The 21427-nt window shown below is 40.3% G+C and overlaps 1 protein-coding gene and 1 pseudogene across 2 annotated transcripts in view; one reads left to right on the forward strand and one right to left on the reverse strand.

The window, feature by feature from the left end:
• Nucleotides 1-21427, forward strand: part of KIF20B (kinesin family member 20B) — a 78401-nt gene that overhangs the window by 9328 nt on the left and 47646 nt on the right. For both annotated transcript variants that reach the window (XM_060768750.2, XM_060768751.2), the window contains exons 3-13: nucleotides 1615-1701; nucleotides 1796-1915; nucleotides 2080-2218; nucleotides 4120-4304; nucleotides 5785-5842; nucleotides 7731-7922; nucleotides 11265-11376; nucleotides 13555-13623; nucleotides 13925-14071; nucleotides 16918-17080; nucleotides 19841-20152. In XM_060768750.2, coding sequence (XP_060624733.2) covers nucleotides 1615-1701; nucleotides 1796-1915; nucleotides 2080-2218; nucleotides 4120-4304; nucleotides 5785-5842; nucleotides 7731-7922; nucleotides 11265-11376; nucleotides 13555-13623; nucleotides 13925-14071; nucleotides 16918-17080; nucleotides 19841-20152 — 1584 coding nt within the window. The remainder of the gene's footprint in view (nucleotides 1-1614; nucleotides 1702-1795; nucleotides 1916-2079; nucleotides 2219-4119; nucleotides 4305-5784; nucleotides 5843-7730; nucleotides 7923-11264; nucleotides 11377-13554; nucleotides 13624-13924; nucleotides 14072-16917; nucleotides 17081-19840; nucleotides 20153-21427) is intronic.
• LOC137096753 (U2 spliceosomal RNA) lies at nucleotides 14577-14731 on the reverse strand (annotated as a pseudogene).

The following is a 21427-nucleotide window of genomic DNA, read 5'->3' on the forward strand; positions in this document are numbered from 1 at the left end:
AAGCAATGAACGAAATCACATCAAAATTGGCAATAATATGTCTCACAACACAAGGAGTGACCATCACTAAAAAAACTATTATTTTGTCATTCTGGAGTTGTGGTTGCTGGGATTTATAGTTCACCTATACTCAAAGAGCATTTTGAACTCCACCAACAATGGAATTGAACCAAACTTGGCAGACAGGACTCCCCTGACCATAGAAAATAATGGAAGGGTTTGGTGGGCATTGACTTTGAGTTTTGGAGTTGTAGTTCACCTACATCTAGAGAGCACCGTGGACTCAAACAATGATGGATCTGGACCAAACTTGGCACGAGTACTCAATATGCCCAAATGTGAACACTGGTGGAGTTTGAGGAAAATAAAATCTTTACATTTGGGAGTTGGAGTTGACAAGAAGCCTCCTTGCAGGATTGCAAGACATCCGGGCGTCCCCTGGGCCACGTCTTCATAGACGGCTGATTCTCTCACTCCAGAAGAAGAAGTTGCTGGGATTTATAGTTCACCTACAATCACAGAGCATTCCGAACCCCACCATAGATGGAATTGAACCAAACTTGGCACACATTTCTCCCATGATCAACATAAAATACTGGAAGGGTTTGGTGGGCAGTGTCCATTGGTTTTGGAGTTGTAGTTCACCTACATCCAGAGAGCACAGCATGATGGATCTGGACCAAACTTGGCACGGATACTCAATATGCCCAAATGTGAACACTGGTGGAGTTTGGGGAAAATAGAATCTTGACATTTGGGAGTTGTAGTTGCTGGGATTTGTAGTTCATCTACAATCACAGAGCATTCTGAACCCCACCAGCAATAGAATTGGGCCAAACCTCCCACACAAAACCCCCATGACTACAAGAGTGGTCCACAGCAACGCGTGGCAGGGGACAGCTAGTATAATATATAATAAGAGGGCGTTCTTATTTACTGCCATTCTATTCTTTTATGGTGGCCCCCTGGTGGCACAGCAAGTTAAACAACTGAGCTGCTCAATTTGCTGACTGAAAGGTGGGTGGTTCGAATCTGGGGAGTGGGGTGAGCTCCTGCTGTTAGCCCAAGCTTCTGCCAACCTAGCAGTTCAAAAACAGGCAAATGTGAGTAGATCAGTTGGTACCACTTCAGTGGGAAGGTAATGGCGCTCCATGCAGTCACGCTGGCCACATGACGTAGAAGGTGTTTACGGAGAATGCTGGCTTGGAAATGGAGATGAGCACCACCTCCAGAGTTGGACACGACTAGACTTAATGTCAAGGGAAACCTTTACTTTACTATTCTTTTATGAGGTGACACTATTTATTTACTGTATTCCTACTCCATTCTGTCTCACCCCAGAGGGCAAAGTCTTGGGAGGTGGAGATGGCAAATGCTGGTGTTTCTAAAAAGAAAACATTGCCAATGTTTTTTATTCCTGCTGTTGTACATTGACAATGGCCTGTATGTTGCGAAAGAAGCTGCTGGTCCTTGGCATAAGCTAAGCACCACGTTATCTGCATCTGAAGGACAGGTTTGTTTGAATGGAGAAAGTTTCATTCAAAAACATTGTTAGCCTGAGGCAAATGAAATTTCTTCTTGGGTCAGTGATTGTCATGTATTCCTTTTTTTTAGAGAGAAAGCTTGGAATCCAAGGAAGGAATCCATGTTTGCCTTCGCATCAGACCATTTATACAGGGAGAAAAAGGCAGCGATTCTCAGGTTTGACTTAATTCTTTAAAAAAAAAACTACAGGGGAAACATGAAAGATATGTTGTCTTCATGGCTAAAAGTTATTATTTGCACTTTCTAACAGGACTGTATTTCCATTCTTGATCCAACAAGCATTATATTGAAAGCTCCCAAAAGTTCCAAAGTCTTCAGACTCAGTGAAAAAAACATGGGGCAGCTGGTGCAGAAGTTTACGTTTTCACAAGTAAGTGAAGTTTCGAAGGCTGATTATAAACATTTATTGTATGAATAATGAGTATTTAAGCAATTTGAAAAGGGTACGCAAATGAAGCTTTCCTAGTTATTGGTCAGAAGCTCAGAAATCAAAATCATAAAAAATAAAAGATCATCTTATTTGTGATTTGTTAGGTATTTGGTCCTGAAACAACACAAGAAGAACTCTTTGAAGAAACTGTGAAGCAGCCAGTGTTAGACTTCATCAAGGGTCATAGCCGGCTAATATTTACCTATGGAGTTACAAATGCTGGGAAAACATATACTTACCAAGGTACAACAGATTCTTCATGAGTCTTTAGAAAAATATTGACTTGAGTCGTATTCTGTCTTCTTAGGGGTCTTTCCTTGATGTCATACACCTGTCTCATCTCAGTATGATTACCACCTCAGCTCTGTTTTCGTATCTGGTTATTGTTACCCTGACTCTTCAAATAATTATTTTTTGTCTGAGATATGTTATGAAATTTGTTTTGAATTCCTTTCTTAGAACACAAAATCCAACTTTTATACCCTTATTGTCTTAAGATTCTCAAGCACAGCGTCTTTTTAGTCAACAAATTAAACATGACCCAACAATGTCATGCGGCAGCTACAAAAGCCAATGGGATTTTGGCCTGCATAAATAGGAGTCTAGTGTCTAGATTCAGGGAAGTCATGCCAACCCTCTATTCTGCCTTGGTTGGACTACACCTGGAACACTGTGTCCAATTCTGGGCACCATAATTTAAGGGAGATGTTGGCAATCTGGAATGTGTCCAGAGGAGAGCAACTAAAATAATCAAGGGTCTGGAGAACAAGCTCTATGAGGAGCGGCTTGAAGAGCTGGGTAGGTTTAGCTTGCAGAAGGTATCTCAACTGAAGCTTTGTCTCCAAGCCTTGTTTCACAGCAAGCCAATTTTTTCAAAACCCAATTATCACAAGGACAGAAAGTGAGGTAAAATGTTCTGAACAGGGGCACAGACAGCAAAACAAACACCACAGGAGTGTTGACCCTTTCCCATGCTATCCAAAGCTAATATATACAGTATTCCCTCGCTTATCGTGGGTGATCTGTTCCAGAACCACCTGCGAAAAGTGAAAATCCGGGAAGTAAGCACGCTCTGCCCACTCAGCAGCGGCCTCTTCACCGAGGCGACTACTCGCCGCCTCGGAGGCCCCTTGGGAGCTATTGATGGCACTGCCAGGTTGGGCTGAGGCCTGGTCTGAAGCCTCAGCGAGCCTGCAGTGCCGTTAATGGAGCCCAAGGGGCCTCCGAGGTGGTGAGCAGCAGACTTGGCGAAGAGGACGAGGCCACTGCTGAATGGGCAGAGCATCCCCACTCAGGAGCGGCCTCATCCTCTTCACTGAGTCTGCTGCTCACCGCCTCGGAGGCCCCGTGGGGCGCTGTTGATGGCAGTGCCTACCCAAGTGGCCTCTGAGACTGCGAGCAGCAAACCCGGTGAAGAGGACGGGGCAGCTGCCGAGAGGGCGGAGACAAGCCCCAGGGTAAGGCCTAGCACCTGGCTCCCTCTCCTCCTCTTCTCCCCCCCCACGCCCCCCTGCGAAACAGCGAGTCCGCAATAAGCGAAACGCGATATAGTGAGGAAACACTCCGTGTGTGTGTGTGTATATATATATATGGCTGGAGGTACATTTAAAAGATGTACCTGTTCCGACTCACAAATTCAGCTTAAGAACAAACCTACAGAACCTCTTTTGTTCATAACTTGAGGATTGCCTGTATTTTTTAACAACTAAATACACCTTTATAAATGGTTAATTACCTAAAAATGTTAATTAGTACTTGACTGGATTTTAAGAATTTACAGAGAGTACTCCCTTTATTTTACTAATTATATTTGTGAAACTTCTTTTGAATTAGGAAAACTTGTGTCCATATCACTGCTGATTTTATTATATCTCCATGTTTTGTGTTCTCATGTTGAAAATGCTTGTGTGTTTATTTGGCTAAATGTATGAGCAAAACTAGATTGATTGCTAAAGTGTTCTCAACTGATAATGTGAATCTGATTGTCCATCAATTAAGGGTGCATCTACACTGTGGTGTCAAGCTGCATTAATTCTACAGTGTAGATGCACTCTAAGATAGTCCTATTTTTCTGGGAGTGAGCCATGTAGCTTTCTTCTGAGTAAACTGAATAAATTTGATAAGTCTGGTATTCTACGTGACAGGCACTGAAGAAGCCAGTGGCATTCTCCCAAGAGCACTCGATCTCTTGTTTAAACGCATTCAAAGCAGGCTGTATCCAGAGATGAACCTCAAACCCCATCGATGCCGAGAACATCGGAGGCTGACAAAAGAGGAAATCAAGGAAGAAGTATCTATTAAAAGCTCGCTACTTCGACTCATGAAAGAGGTATGGCTCCTTGTTAATCTTCATTAACAATTTTTGCTACAGGACTAGGTGAAAAAGGAAAAAATAGTGTATGTGAAGAACTAGAAATGTCACCCTGCAATTCTGCGGTACCCATCAAAATAGACCTCCATTGGTTAATGTGGCTTTTTGGCTGGAAAACATTTGGAAGCGCATTTGCTATTCTGGCAACAATGCCAGAAAAGTAAAAGGAATGCTCTAATACGGTGGTTCTCAACCTTTTTTTTGACCAGGGATCACTCTCCCAACATTAGTACCAAAAAGGATATGAATCCGTTTTTGGTCAACTTTAGATTTGGATTGGTTATTTAGGGTGCTGATTCGAAAATTGCATTGGATAAACCAAATTTATTTTTTGATACAGTACATGCGCTACCCAGTAGTTGCCATCTGCTTGCTCACAGAAAACAATATTTAGTAAACTTTGGCACTGTAAGAGGGTTTTGCGAGACCAGTCACTCTTGTTGCAATGGTGTAGTAACGGTGAAGCCGTGGATCATATTTTCATTCTTGCGGACCACTGGTGGTCTACGGACCACAGGTTGGGAACCACTGCTCTAATCTAAATATGTGTATCATAAGTATTTGTGGAGTTCTAAATATATAAACAGAAGAAATATCTCATGCTCAATAGGAAATCACACAATCGTTTTATTTTGCCATTATGTTCACTTTATTGTACTGTTGCTACACCTCCTCCTCCACCACTTTTGCCGCACTGACAACCGAGGCGGGCATCGAGTGGAGGAGCTCCTTGGGGAGGCTGAAACTTGGCAGTGGGAGCCAAGCGGCACATGAGGGATGCCCTCCCGTGCTGCTTGGCTCCCACTGCCAGGCTTCGGCCTCACCGAGGGGCTCTTCCACTCCAGGTACGCCTTGGCTGTCAGTGCAGTGGAGGAGGCGGTGGCGATATACTCGCCAGATGGCCATGTCGCCTCCTCCTTCTCCGCCGCACTGACAGCTGAGGCAGGCATGGAGTGGAAGAGCCCATCGGGTACAGGAGCCTGGGTACAGGAGCACCGGAGGAGCGCAGCAGCTACTGCTGCTTTGGGCACCCTGCTCCAGCGCAGGGCAGCTCCCCGCCTCCCTCACCTGTTCGGAGCCTCCATCTTGTTTTGGATCCAAAACAGGAAGTGACGTTTTGGACCCAAGTGATGAGCACAGTGGTTGGCTGGCTGCGGCAGAGCCTGGCTGCCAGTGGAGGGGAGGCCGCTTCTATGGAGCTGAGAAGCTGCCTCAAGGCCCAGGAAAGGAGGCTTCAGGGCCTGAAGGGGCTGGCAAAAGGGGTAGTCTAACACAGCGATTATATCCAAAAATTGAAATTTTAAATTGAAAAGTTGGGAGGGTCGTCTTATGCACCCAGTCATCTAGTACGCTGGAAAATACGGTAGTTTTAATGCTCTAGTATACAAAGGAAGTGACAGAATACATTTGTGACATTTGTCTGTGTCATTATGATCAGGTCGATTATCCCAGTGACATGAATGAAAATCATAGTAGAATAGCTGATAGTTTTAAAGGTAAGTTTTGTACCTTATTTATTTATTTAATATCAAAAGCATTGCATTTATTAGTATAAAACTGATAAAAAGAAAAAGAGCGTGGGTGGCTAAATAACTTTTGACCAAAAACGGGCAATAGCAATGGCATTCTCTGTAGCCTCCAACAATTCTTCCTTTGTACATGAGGCAGGGCATAGTGGACAAGCATACAGATGCAGAGTTGTCTGTTCTGCTCCACAGTCACACAAGATGTGGGATTCTTTTAGGTAGTGCCATTTTGCCAGGTTGTCTTTTGATCTGCCCACTCCACTTCTGAGTCTGTTCAGGGACTTCCAAATTGCCCATTCTTGGTTTGCCCTTGGAGGAAAACCCTTGTGGGGGGGGGCCATCCAGTTGGGATTTCTTGGTTTAGCTGCCCAAAAGGATACTCTTGCTGTTGCTGGGGGGATGCCAAGAGGAGTGGTAGTTCTCATAAAGCTTTTCCTTGATTTGAGTCTACTGGGAGGAGGCTGGAAGCCATGTAGTGGGTGGCTTTCATAGTGTTCAACCTTATTTCTCTCGCATTTGGCAGCAACTTCCTGTCACACATCAAGGGGGGGGGGATGCGAGCTAGCTTGTAGAGTTTATCAACAGGTGTAGGTTTAAGACATCCTGTGATTATTCTGAGATTAGTTTTAAGACATCCTGTGATTATTCTGTGATTAGTTTTGTACTTGAAAAGTTAATTATCTCTTACCTGGAAATCTGAAATACTCTAACATTGTTCTCACTGAGATAGCGGTATGTTTCCTTTTTAATGTTTCAGTGTACACAAATTTTGTTTTATGTAGAAAATTACTACAAATATTGTGTATAGAATTATTTTCAGATTATGTGTATACAGTGTACATCTCAAGATAACTAATTTTGTACATAAATACTAGTATAGGTGTTCTAAAATCTGGAAAAATCCCAAATCGAAACACTTTGGCCACAAGTATTTTGGATAAGGGATGCTCAACTATCTTTGCGTAAATCTAAGGTGAATTGTTGCTGTAATAAATAAGTTTTAAAAGCCGATTCTCATATCTCATAAGTTTTAATTTCTCGTCTTTAGTATTTCTAAATTTGCCCAAAAAAATTGTCATTCATATGTCAAAAAACTTTTGTCATTCATATGTCAGAAGGGATTTTTAATAGGGTGTTGTTTTTACCCTTTTGTTATATTTTAAATGTGATTTAACTGGGTTTGTGATAAAATTTTAGACATTGTTTTAAGCTTTTCTAAGAATATGTGTTTTTAGCTGTATCTTATTTTAAATACATGCAAGTCAACATGTCTCCAGTAGTGGAAGAAAGGCAAGATATAAAGAAAGAAAGAAAGAAAGAAAGAAAGAAAAAAGAAATATTCAAAGAGATAACTATATGAGTATGTTTCATTATAAAAAGGAGGAGTATACTTTTGACTCTTGAAGACTTTTTTTTCGGGTCAGGAGCGACTTGAGAAACTGCAAGTCACTTCTGGTGTGAGAGAATTGACCATCTGCAAGGACGTTGCCCAGGGGTTGCCTAGATATTTTACCATCCAGTGGGAGGCTTCTGTCATGTCCCCACATGGGGAGCTAGAGCTGGTACAGCTCACCTGACTCCCTGGATTTGAACCGCCGACCTTTCGGTTAGCGGTCCTGCTGGAACAAGGGTTTAACCCATTCCGTCACCGGGAACTCCTCTTTTAAGACTAATCTACTTATTTTAGCATAACTTTTTCTAGGTAAAGGCCACACTGTCTGGAATATTGGGCTTTCATCCATGAAAGTGTGTTCTAAAATAAATTGGTTAGTCTTAAAGTTGCTGCACTATCTTTCTTTCTTTAAAAAAAAAACACTGTTTTCACCCAAGTGCTGATATGCCTCCAATATTCTTTCAGACTTTCAGGAACCACAGATAGAAGCAATGCAGTCTAATATGGAGAACCAAAGAGCACAATTCTCAGTTTGGGTCTCATTTTGTGAAATTTACAATGAGTGCATTTATGACCTGCTGGTTCCACTCTCCAGTGACAAAAGAAGGAAGGGGTTGCGCCTCGCACAGGACATTAAAGGCTGTTCATATGTTAAAGGTAATAAATACCTTAGTACAGTGAGCCCTTGTTGGGGTTTGGCACCAGGATGCCCCGTGGATTCTAATATCCATGGATGCTCTAATTTATATAAATAAAAATGTAATGTTTGTTTGTGGGTTTAACATAACTCAAAAACCACTGAAGAAATTGACACCAAATTTGGGCACTACACCCCTAACAGACCAATGAGTGACCATCACTAATAAACCCCTACAAAAAAACCCAAAAACAGCGGAAAGGGCTTAAACACCCAAAAAAGCTAAATGGCGATACAGCGCATGCATGAAAATGACAGCTCTCAGCATCTCCTACACCAGGCCCTTTAGGGGAGGAGGATGCTCCAAATGCATTGCTTCCAAGCTGTAAGCTTGCTTCTACTTGGATCTCTTTGAGAGCATCCCAATCCGTACATATTTCCTATTTCTGGTCTGCAACTCCCAGCAATCCTCCAGATAGATAAGATAGATAGATAGTAGGTAGATAGATCAATCAGGAGGACTGCTTGGAGTTACAGTCCAAGAATAGGTAGAGAAGGAAGAGAAAGAAAAAAATAGAGGGAAAGGATGGACGGACGGACGGATGGATGGAAGGAGAGAAAGAAAGAAAAAAGGGAAGGAAAGAAAGAGGGAGGGAAGGAAGGAGATAAAGCAAAATGGAGGGGAAGGAAGTATGGATGGATGGAAGGAGAGAAGGAAAGAAAAAAGGGAAGGAAGGAAAGAAAGAGGGAGGGAAGGAAGGAAAGAAGGAAGGAGAGAAAGCAAAAGGGAGGGGAAGGAAGGATGGATGGAAGGAGAAGGAAAGAAAAAAGGGAAGGAAGGAAAGAAAGAAGGAAGGAAGGGGAGAAAGAAAAAGGGAGGGAAAGGAAGGATGGGTGGAATGAGAGAAAAAAAGGAAGGAAGGAAAGAGGAAAGGAAGGTTGGCTACAGCAATGCGTGGCGGATACACCTAGTTCCATTATAAGCAATGACATAGTAAAACAGTCCCTTATATAAAAATGATAAGTTCAAAAATTGATTTAAAAAAATTCAAGCTCTGACTGGTTGAATCTGTGGATGGAGAACGATGACTGTAATTGTTAATAATCTCATTATTCTTTAAGTACTTTATATACTAATGTGAAGCATCTTTGACTAAAAATGCACTTCATTTTAGAATACAAAGGGGGGAAAGTTCTTCTCGTCCACTTCTCAGGCTAGTTTTGACAAGATGACAACACAAGATTGGTAGATAGGTGTGTGTGTGTGTTTGTGTGAATTTTATTCCTGGCTACAAAAGCACGGACTAGTACTGTTGTGTTTAAGTATAATATTTGTGCCAGAGAGACTTTAACTATAATATTTGTGATGATTCACTGTAGAGGTGATCTGAATGAATTCAAAGAAGACATATTTCCAAATAAATATTTACAGGTTTGGGATGAAAAGACAATAGTGAATAACATGAAATTGCTGATTTTTATCTGGCTCTGACTGTATCCCCTGCTCCCCTCACCTCATTTAAAAATAAAGCTTGGGACAGCCTTCCACTGACAATAGTTTTAATTTTGTTCCATTAAGAATCTGTTAAATAAATCATTCTGAAAATAATTTCTCTCTGTTGTAGAAATGTTGCAACCTTAGGTAGATTTGTTGACAGAATCATTTTAGAAAAGATTAAGATCAATCAGATTTTAATATATAGGCAGTCCCCAAGTTACAAACATCTGACTTACAAATGACTCATAGTTGAGAACGTGGGTGAGACACAGGAAATGAGAGAAATCTATCCTGCAGGAGGGAAATTCAGTGCTGGAAGAGTTATTAAGGGGTCTCCACCAAAGACTTAACACTAATCCCTATTTCCACAAGAAACCACATTTTTCAAAATCCGATTATCACACGAGACAGGAAGCGAGGTGAAATCTTCTGAATAGGGGCAGAGATAGCAAAAGAAACACCACAAGGATGCTAACCTTTCTTTTTTCATTTACAGTATTTATATTCCGCCCTTCTCATCCTGCAGGGGACTTAGGGCGGATTACAATGTACACACACAGCAAACATTCAATGCCATAGACACACAACACATATAGACAGTCAGAGGCTATTTAACATTCCAGCTTCTGGCCACCAGGGGAGCTGTTGCTTCACCGTCCATCTGCGACACTGATGAAGTACTTTCCGCATTCCCCACATGCTTTTGCTGGAGATTTTTTTTATGGCCTCGTAAATATTGTTTAATTAGCCTCCCCACACATAGGTGGTACCTAAATTTCCTTCTTGATAGATGCAACTGTCTTTCGGGTTGCAAAGGTCGACAACAAGCTACACAATTGGCCAGAAGCTCACTCCGACCCAGATTGGCTTCGAACTCATGACCTTTCAGTCAGTAGTGATCTTTAACCTTTCTCTATGCTATCCCAATCATATATATATGGCTGGTTACACTCAAAATGTACCTGTTCTGACTTACATACAAATTCAGCTTAAGAACAACCCTACAGAACCTATCTTGTTCATAAATTGGGGACTGCCTGTATATTTGTAGGACAGTTGCCACACTGGCGATCTTCAGGGGGAATCTGGAAACCTGGTTATTCCAATGTGCCTTCAATTATTGAATGTAAGACACTCCCTGATCAAATTTTGCACAAATGACCTCAGAAGCACTTTATTTTATGGTTCGTGCAATTAATTCCTTCCTCAATCTGGATCTCCCTCCCCAATAATTTCCATTGCCCAATCTCCCAGTGTTTTGAAATTTTAAATTTTTATCCTTAAACTTGGCCTTGCCCGTGTAATTCCTGCGTGTTTAATGTCCGATTTTATACTGCTGTTTTGTTTATTATTTTGGTTTTGCATTTTATGATTTTTTGTTCTGTTATGCTTTGTGTTATATTGTGTTATGCTTTTGTGTAATATTGTGTTTATTGTATTGATGGGTGTGGCCTCATGTAAGCCGCCCTGAGTCCCCCTGGGGGAGATGGAGCAGGGTATAAATAAATTATTATTATTATTAGTTGTTGTTGTTGTTGTTGTGGCCTGGGTATATAGCATATCTGCCTGCCTGCTTAGTCATGCACAGAAACATATAATTAGCTCTTTTCTGCCATTACCTCAAACCCCATCCTCCCATATATATTCCAGTTTAATTGAGATAGATGGTCTCATCACATAAAAAGTAGTAAAAAACTAATACATTTTTGTAACATCAGTGGATGGCTGGCCTAATCCAGGTCATGTGTAAATCAGGTCTTAAACCCAACATTTCTGTTTCCTATACTCGTTAACTTGTCTGTTGTATTCATATGAAATGCTTTATGTGCAGTCTTTAATAAAGTACTCTTGATATTCCTTAAAGATCTGCAATGGGTTCAGGTTTCAAAATTTAAAGAAGCCTTTAAACTCATGAAGCTGGGTCTGAAGCATCAGAGTTTTGCCTCAACGAAGCTGAATTCGAATTCCAGCAGAAGGTAAAAATGGAACATGCTGAATCTAATAGCATAATGGGTTTTTTTTGTTAAAAAACTTAAATGATCCTTACACCATCCTTTCTGATGTATTTCATCAATAAAACCCAGTCTAATATTCGTATCTTGTTCAGAGGGTTCTAATTGCATGGAGGGCTCATATACCATGCAACACAATTTTTGTTCCTGGATTATAAATGTCATTTCCCAATTGATTCATAAGAACATGGAAAAGTTTTGTTAAACTGCAAAATCTTTTTGGTTTTGTGGGATATCCTACACCACATTTTGCTATAGTTTCCCAATGAATATCTCATCCAGTCTCAACCAATTCAACATAGTACATGGCAGCCACAAAAATGAAGTTTCTGGAGTATAACAACTACTTTCAAAGTACCGTGCAATTGATCAGGAAATAACACTTTCAACCAGGAATTTTTTTTCTAATTTTGTTACATAGTGTAATTGATAGATCACAAGTTAAATCACTAGTACTGGAGCCATGTGAACTGGCCTATAAATTATTGTAGGGTGTTGGAGACAAGAACCATAGAATCATAGAGTTGGAAGAGACCTCATGGGCCATCCAGTCCAATCCCCTGCCAAGAAGCAGGAATATTGCATTCAAAGCACCCCTGACAGATGGCCATCCAGCCTCTGTTTAAAAGCTTCCAAAGAAGGTGTCTCCAGCACACTCCTGGGCAGAGAGTTCCGCTGCTGAATGGCTCCCACAGTCAGAAAGTTCTTCCTCATGTTCAGATGGAATCTCCTTTCTTGTAGTTTGAAGCCATTGTTCCGTATCCTAGTCTCCAGGGAAGCAAAAAACAAGCCATGTTTTTACCCCCATGGTATGCCGCACCGCTACATTTTCAGTTCAGAAGTTGAAGTAACTTCTGGCTGTACTTCTGGCTTACGCTTCTGATTCTTGGGCAGTTTGGTGAATCGGAAAAGGAAGCCATTACTCCAGGCAATATTTCCAGAAATCTCCCAACCATTTAAACGAAACTCATTAAATATGGTGGTCTTTTGGACCACTTTCCTTTACCCTTGGTGTAGTGAGTGAGCATAGCTTTCTGCAGGATTACATATACCCTTCCTCATCCAATGTGATTTTTAGATTCTTTCAATTGCAATTTTGAGTAACCGAGGCTATTGTCTGCAAGTTATTGTTGAACTTAACCACAGTCTCAAAAAATCAGTTTCGGATTACCTCTTTAAGACAAATTTTCTAAACATACTTTAGCTGAGCTAACCTGCAACTATGTATGGATATTATTGCATCTACTATCTTTTTCACTCCTGATCGTTTTGTGAATTCTTGTTTCATGGTGGAAACTGGGGATACAACCCACATTTTGGGGCGCAGAAAGAACTATATAATTTAAAGAAGGTGGAATTTGTGAGCTAATAATAAATAATGGGTTCTAACTGTGATTTCTGTCTGGCTCACAATTCACGATTTATTTGTGGAGATGGGTTTGGACACAACAGCAAGCCAGGATTCAGCAAATTGTAACCTGGCTTAGATGTGAATATATATCTATTTGCTCAGCACAGTTGCCTCTTAAAGCCTTTTTTTGCTAAATCACAGCATAGCTAGTTAAGTGGAAGTATTCAAGTTCTTTAAAATCTTATTTTATTAATATTGGAAGACTTTTTTTTGCTTAATGTGTGAAGACAACAATGTCTTCAGATATTGTTCCATAACAGTCGCAGGCGTGAAGACAGGGCCTTCTCAATGGTGGCTCCTCGGCTGTGGAGCTCCCTCCCTAATGGTATTTAATTGGTCCCTTCACTCCTGTCATTTTGCAAACAAGTGAAAATTTGTATTTGGGAGTAAGCATTTGGCCCAGTATAATTATCTGTGCAATACAGTTGGAATTGATCCTGGGGTGATGAATTATTATTTGACTGTCTGTCTTTGGATGCACAATTGTTGTCTAATGTTTACATATGTTGTTTTAATGTTGCTTTAAATTGTTGCTTAATTGCTTTTAATTGTTATTATTGTTTGGGCATGGAATAATGTCAATTATGTAAGCTGCCTTTTGTCCCCTTCAGGGTAAGAAGGGCGGGATATAAATTTCGTAAACAAACAACTTAATTATTTATGCCATAAATAAATAAATAAATAAATAAATAAATAAATAAAAGTGACTTGATTTTACATTTATCTTTCAGCCACAGCATATTCACTGTGAAAATGCTAAGAATCGATTCTGAATCAACTCGAGTCATGCAGGTCAATGAGTAAGTAATCTTTCTGTTGAAAGTACCGTGGGCCCTTGGTATCCACTGGGATTTGTTTCTAGGACTCTGTATGGGTACCAAAATCTATGGTTGCTCAAGGTCCATTATATACTGTTGTAAAAATTGGTTCCTAGTATAAAATGGCAAAAACAAGGTTTGCTTTTGAAATTTAAAAAAGCAATTTTTAAGCCATTAATGGTTGAATGCATGGATGCAGAATTTGTGGATACAGGAGTCCAACTGTAGTCATTGTTGCTTCTTGAACATAAGGTAACATGCCAACCTATTTGTCTACCTCCAGGTTATTTCTATGTGACCTTGCTGGCTCAGAGCGTTGTGCCAGAACCCACAATGAAGGAAACCGATTAAAAGAGAGTGGGAACATTAACAACTCATTACTTATTCTAGGCAAATGCATCAGTGCCTTGAAGACCACTCAACAATCAAAGTAGGTTCTGGTGGACTTTTCAGCTTCACATCAGGGGAATTGGAAGGTCTTTCTAGCTGGCCTTCAATATAAAGTGAACACAAATGCTAAGAGTATTGTGGCAGTGGGAAAATTTATGTTTTTATCTGGTATACATTCATTGCATTTCCAACTTATCATATTTACTCATGTATAAGCTAAGAGCAAGTTTGGGGTCAAAATTATGGATTTTGACATGAACCGTGGATAAGCCAAGGGTCATTCCGAGGAGATGGAAAAGCCCTTCGCTACTGCCAGCTTGTCCCCTCCAGAAGTGTTGCCATGACAGAGAGAGTAGAGGGGATCAATGCTTCTTTTCGTTTTTTCCAGGACAGGCTAGTTCTTGCCTTTCACCACTTGATGCAGAGAAGGGAATGATTCCTTCTATATAAATAAAAATGTAATGTTCGTTTGTGGGATTGACATAACTCAAAAACCAGTGGACGAATTGACACCAAATTTGGCCACGAGAAACCTATCAGGCCAACGAGTGGCCATCAGTCATCAAAACACTGGAAAACACAGTGGAAAGTACTTAAAAAGTTAAAAAAAACCCCAAAATTACATTACAACGCATGCGCAAAACCACATATATATACACATATACTACACTTGATCTTAGCCAAAAGGCCGAGAAGCTTTTAATTTTTTTTATCTTGTAGTTGCACAATCATTTAGGAGTGGGTTGACAGGCCAGGATGCCTTGTATTCATATATGGTTTTACTGTATGTATGGGCAAGTGTGTATGTTTTGCATGTTTTGATATGGTTAAAATTGACTAATCAATAAAGAATTGTTGTTGATATACACAAATACACAAATATATACACACAAAACACATGTACACAGACTGAGCCACAGCAACGTGTGGCAGGGGATGGCTAGTAAATAATAAAATAACAGATATCAGCAAACATTCATTGCCATGATAAGCTGAACAAAGACAAAAATAACCAACTCCCCAAATCCCCAAAACAAATCCAAGACATTTGAATAATGTCTTATTCAAAATAATAAGACATTCTGAAATATTACTAGTTAAGTAATAAGACACAGTAGTCACATTGATCCATGGAGAAATCAGAGTGACACCATGCTAATGGAGCCAAGGGGAGAGCCACTTCTCTGTTAAGATGTCTATAGCCAGATATGTTTAGAAACTAGCTCAGTAACTTCAAAGTCCATAAATTGGGGAAAGTTCAAATCCTGAGTCAGGATTTGGGGCTTCCTCTGACTTAGCTTAACCTGGGATAAGGCTGCGTTAGGGTGGCCTTCCCTCAGATTACTGTATATTCTGGCATATAAGACTATTTTTTAACCCAAGAAAATAATCTCTAAAGTCAGGGGCTGTCTTATACGCTCAGGGGCGGCTCGTCTATTACGCAAAGTAAGCGGTTGCGGTACACTTTTTTTTGCCGGGGGCGCAGAGGCACCTCTGTAAATGCCCCTCGAACGCCACTTGAGGAGCACCCCCTTGGCTCACAACAGCCCTAGCAGTCCGGGGGGAGCCTCGGCTTCCTTGCCTCACTGCCGGGCGATCCTCTTCCCGAAGGGGCCGGGCCCTTGAGCCTCGCCTAGCCCCTCTCGTTCCTGCTCCATATCAATGATTGGTTGGGGGGGGGGGGGCAAAATACTGTTTGCTTACCGTTGAAAATTACCTAGGGCTGCCTCTGTATACGCTGGAGTCGTCTTATACACTGGAGTAGCCTTATGTATGGGAGTCGTCTTATATGGGGGAGTCGTCTTTATACGCTGGGAGTCGTCTTATAGAGCGGGTGCTGAAATTTCCAATCTGGATTGGAGAATCTGTGGTTGCTGCATATTGTGGGGGGAGCTCAAAAATGGCAGTGGCCACGTCCCTCCGTATGCATTGACTGTATGAAAGCATTAAGAGCGATGCTGTACTAGTATGGTAGAAGAAAATCCATTCATCAGGATTTCGTGGACTTAATGTGGTCCCGATGGTGAGGTGAAGGGGCGCCTCATCGGGAAGGTGTAAGTGAAGGGCAGAGCAAGCTGCAAGTGTCCGGGGTGCCCGGGGTATGGAAAAAAAGAGATAGAGTGGCTCTGGGCCCAGAAAAACACACCTCTTTTACCTGTCTGGCCCGCCCTTGTATTCTATTACCGTACCTCCTCCTCTGCCTCTCAGATCTCGATCCTGAAGACTGCAGTGAAGTGTTGCATGTGCGAGATCTGAGAGGCAGAGAAGGAGGTACAGTAATAGAAAAATTACCATATTGAAATCAAATCTGATGCTTTTAAAAATTTTATTTGGTGTGCGTTGGAAGAGGGGTACTCTTATACGGTGAGTATATTCCAAACTCTATATTTTAATTGGAAAAGTTGGGGGTCGTCTTATATGCCCAGTTGTCTTATATGCTGGAATATACGGTAAGTTAGATCAGCCCTATGCAGCGTTTCACCACTGTGGGGCTGATGAAAGAGGCACTGACTTAAGTAGTCAATATAGAACATCTGGCCTACAAATCCCAGAAATCTCAGCCAGTTTACCTGCTGATTTGAAGGCCAAAACATTTGGGGACCCACAGGTTGAAAACCACTGGTATAGAAGTACCCATAGGTAGATAGGTGAAATGTTTGTGCTGGTATGCTTCATATATCCCTGTGTGATATGAATCATAATAAAGGAAAAATAAGGCAAAAATAGATATAGTCAGTACTAAAACAAGTATTTTGGTCACGAGGGTTGGAATGTCTGAGATTTGTCCCCTTTTCACCGCTAAAATGCACAGTTGTTAGTCTGGGAACTTAAATTGCTTCTGAGAACCATGGCAACTCATGCAATGTCATGCTTGTCTTATTTTAGGTTGCAGCAGCATATTCCCTTTCGAGAAAGCAAGCTAACTCACTTCTTTCAAGGTTTCTTCAGTGGCAAAGGAAAAGTGTGCATGTTAGTTAATGTCAGCCAGAGTGCTGCAGCGTATGATGAAACGCTTAACGTGCTCAAGTTTTCGTCAATTGCTCAAAAGGTAAGTGTGATCAAAGAGTAATTGCAAGCAAATGACTGGATCAGCAAAAGCCCACAGGCTCAAAAATGGCTTTGGGTGTTGTAGTGCATCACTGCCCCTGGGGGATCTCAAGAGTAGTTATGAAAGGTGTGTGCGCAGTGTCAACCCATTTCTGCTTTTTACTTGGAAGAAAAGCCTACTCCTCTCCAATGGGGTGTTTTAATGCACAAGTATTTGTGGCGTAATAGCCTTAGTTTCCAAATCATAATCTCACTGGGTAATTTAGGTTTTTTTGTTGTTAAAGGTTAAACCTTTAGTTGCTTTTAAATCATTTCATTTGACTACATGGGGAAGGTGTCTGGATCAAAGCGGACATGGGACGGGGAGGGCGGGACACCAATTTCCTCCCTCTTCCAGACAGGAAATTTCTTCTGGTCTTGGTTTGCTCGTTTTTTTGTTCCAACCTTGACTGCTTTGGTTCAGGTTTGCAGGACTGAGGGTCATGGGAGAAGAATCAGGCAAAGCTGCTGTGCATGGGCAATAGCTTGCGTGTGATTTTTTGTACAGTTTTTTGCCTGGATAATATGGAAGTTTGAAATGGAGAATCCTTGCCATTTGGAGGGTATTAGAGGGGAATCAAGGATGTAAAAATGGACTGGGGCCATGTGTAGCCTGCAGTTTGCCTAACGGTTTTAGATTCGGATCTTTCAGAAATCTGGGTGGAATTGGATAAAATATGTACCATATATACTCAAATATAAGCTGACCCAAATAAAAGCTGACCACAAAAAACTGGGAAAACGTATTGACTCGAATATAAGCCAAAGGTGGGAAATGCAGCAGCTCCTGGTAAATTTCATAATAAAAATAGATACCAATAAAATTATATTAATTGAAGCATCAGTAGGTTAAATATTTTTGAATCTATATAAATGTAATGTAATGTTTGTTTGTAGATTTAACATAACTCAAAAACCACTGGTTGAATTGACACCAAATTTGGACACAATACATCTATCAGGCCAACAAGTGACCATCACTCATAAAAACACAAAAACACAGCAGAAGAGACTTAAAAAGCGGAAACATTAAAAATACATTACAATGCATGCGCAAAACCACATATATATACGCAAGCATACATATATACACAAATATATACACAAAGCACATATATACAGACTGGGCCACAGCAACACGTGGCAGGGACGGCTAGTATTTACATAAAACTGTACCATAACTTAAGACTGTCCCACTCTGATTAAACCATTATTCTAACCTTCTTCAATGTAAATGTGCTTACATATCCTTCCAATAATAATAAAGTAAAATAATAAATGTAAAAATAAAAAGAGTACAAAAATAAATGTAGTAATAATTAAGTAAAATAATGAATATAATATATAAATATAATAATAAGTGTAATAATAATAGAGTAAAATGATAAATGTAATAATAATAGAATAAAATAATAAATAACCTTGACTTGAGTATAACCGGAGAGGGTCTTTTTCAGCCTAAAACCGAGGCTGAAAAACTCGGCTTATACTCAAGTATGTACGGCACTTGTTTTATTTAGAGATAGTAATAGAGGCAAACTGAAAAAAATAGAGAACTGTTCAACAAGAGTAGAAAGAAGTGATATGGGATATTAAACGACAAGCAGCTTTCAGCTTACAAGCACTGGCATATAAAATCCTTGGTTGTTGCTTATACTAACAATTTTACACTTTGTAACAAATTAGAAAAAAAATCAGTTTTAGGTTTGAAAGTGTATTTCCTTTTAATTGTGCGGTACTTACTTTGAAAGTCATTGTTATGCTCCAGAAACTTCATTTTTGTGGCTGCCACAAACTTTGTTGAATTGGTTGAGACTATGAAGTATTCATTGAAAAACTACATATAGTAAAACGTGCTGCAGGATGTCTGGCAAAAAAAAAAAGTTTTTTGCAGTTTAACCAACTTTTTCCATATTTTTTTATGATAGAACCAATTAGGAAATAACATTTGTAATCCAGGAACAAAAATTGTGTTACATAGTGTTATCTGTAAGCAACTGAAAAACATATTGGGCAATTCTTACAGGAAATAAGTTTTAAATGAAATTTTTTTTTTCTTATAATTTGGATCCAATAGTTTGTGTTCTAGACTCTGGAGCAGCAGAAAACATCTTTCAGCTTCTACAGACTATATCTTTAGATATTTAAAAACGGCTCTTGTGTCACCTTTCACTCTTCTTCAAGCTAAACATGCCCAGCATCATAAACTATTCTTCTTAAATGTTGATTCCCATCTCTTTGACCTTTGTTATTGTTTTTCTCTGGACACATTTCAGCTTGTCAGTATCCTTCTAGAACTGTGGTGACCAAAACTGGCCATAGCATTCCAGCTGAAGTGTGAATGAAACTTAACAATACATGCATTAAAATGTATTGTGATACAATGCTGCTAAAGTGATACAATGCTGCTAAAGATCTAAAACACAATAGAATAGTAATACAATTAAAAACCTAGATACATACAATGGTAACATGATCAAAATTAAATTAAACGTGAGTTATATTCAAATAAGAAAAAAGGAAGAATTGAAATCACCAAATTTTAATCACGAGGTCATATGCCAGAGAAATTGTATGGCATGGTCTTGAGTAGTCCCAGAAGAAAGTTTTGCATACTTCTGGGAAACTTTTCAAGTTACTGTGTAGACAGGAAAACCTTACAGTAGCTCAGGTAACTGACTGCTCTAATTTTTAATATCTTCTCAACTTGCTTACTGAACAGGTCATGGTCTTAGATTCTCCCAACTCTCCTCAAGTAGAGGAATTGAACCAAACATCTGTCAAAGCAGAATCTGAAGTGAGCACCGAAGTGGATGGATGTTTACCCATTAAAAGAGCTACTATTCAGTGGGAAAGAGCACTGGAAGATGTGATGGAAGATGAAGAAGAGCCAGAAGAAGAGAACAGTGGGGTACATGATGTAAACTGCACAGCAGAAAACACACAAGAAAATGAGTATGAGGATGAAGAAGAGATGCCCAGCCAAACAGAAGATGAAGACAGTGACATCATCATTGGAAAAGCAGAATATCAGGTATGTCCTTGAGTCATAAAAGTAGATACGATGACCTAAATTGGGAGGGCAAAGTGTAGCCCTTGGTGGCCCCTATGTGCAGTCTTCAGGACCCTCTAGAATATCTCTTCCCACCCTCAAAATGTTTTATTCTAATTCAGGGGTCCTCAAACTAAGGCCCGAGGGCCGGATGCCCTCCAAGTTCATTTACTCAGCCCTCGCTCAGGGGCAACCTAAGTCTGAAATGACTTGAAAGCACACAACAACAACAAAAATCCTATCTCATCGGCCAAAAACAGGCCCACACTTCCCATTGAAATACTATTAAGTTTATATTTGTTGAACTTGTTCTTCATTTTAATTATTGTATTGTTTTTAAGTTTTTTTGCACTACAAATAAAATATGTGTAGTTCGCATAGGAACTCATTCATTACTTTTTTTCAAATTATAATCCGGCCCTCCAACAGTTTGAGGGACTGTGACCTGGCCCTCTATTTAAAAAGTTTGAGGACTCCTGTTCTAATTCAATGGTTCCAAACCTGTGGTTCATGGACCACCAGTGGTCCGCAAGAACTAAAATATGGTCCACGGTCTACACTGTTGCAACGAAAGAGACTGGTTTCACAAAACCCTATTATAGTGCTGAGGATTAATAAATAAGGTTTTCTGTGGGTGAGCAGATGCCAACTACTGGGTGGTATATGTTCTGTATCAGAATCTAGAGCTGATGTGGTCTATCCAATGCCATTTTCTGAACTAGCACCCCAAATAATGAAACCAAATCTAAAGTTGACCAAAAACTCTGTAACCCTTTTGGTACTAATGTTGGAGCGTGGTCCCTGGTCAAAGTGGTTCCTATTAAAAAAAATGGAACCACTGTTTAATTGGAGGGGTTCAAATAAGTGGTTTCTGCTAGTGAGACATTTTTCATTTTGCATTCTTTGGGACATGATTAGTATGGAGAAGGGTTTGATGATGGGATGAGGAATGCACCCAAATGTGTGTCTGAATTCCTTCACTTAGAGTGTCGATCTGTAATGGGAAAACGGAAAATTTGTTCACTTTTCCATATCCTTTTCCTCTGTCTTTTCGCTCTCTGCTAAGAATTTGAGCTGAACTGGATATGTAAAGCAGGTCTTTCTTAATTCCCTATGATCAGGGCAGGAAGCTTCCATGTAATTTTGACTACAACTCCAGTAAAGCCATAGCATTAGCTATGGTGGCTAGGTCTGCTGGGAACTGAGGTCCATGACACTGGGAGGAACCAAAGACTTCCATCCCAGTTGTATGTATAT

The sequence above is a fragment of the Anolis sagrei genome, chromosome 3, assembly GCF_037176765.1.
Source record: "Anolis sagrei isolate rAnoSag1 chromosome 3, rAnoSag1.mat, whole genome shotgun sequence".
NCBI lineage: Eukaryota > Metazoa > Chordata > Lepidosauria > Squamata > Dactyloidae > Anolis > Anolis sagrei.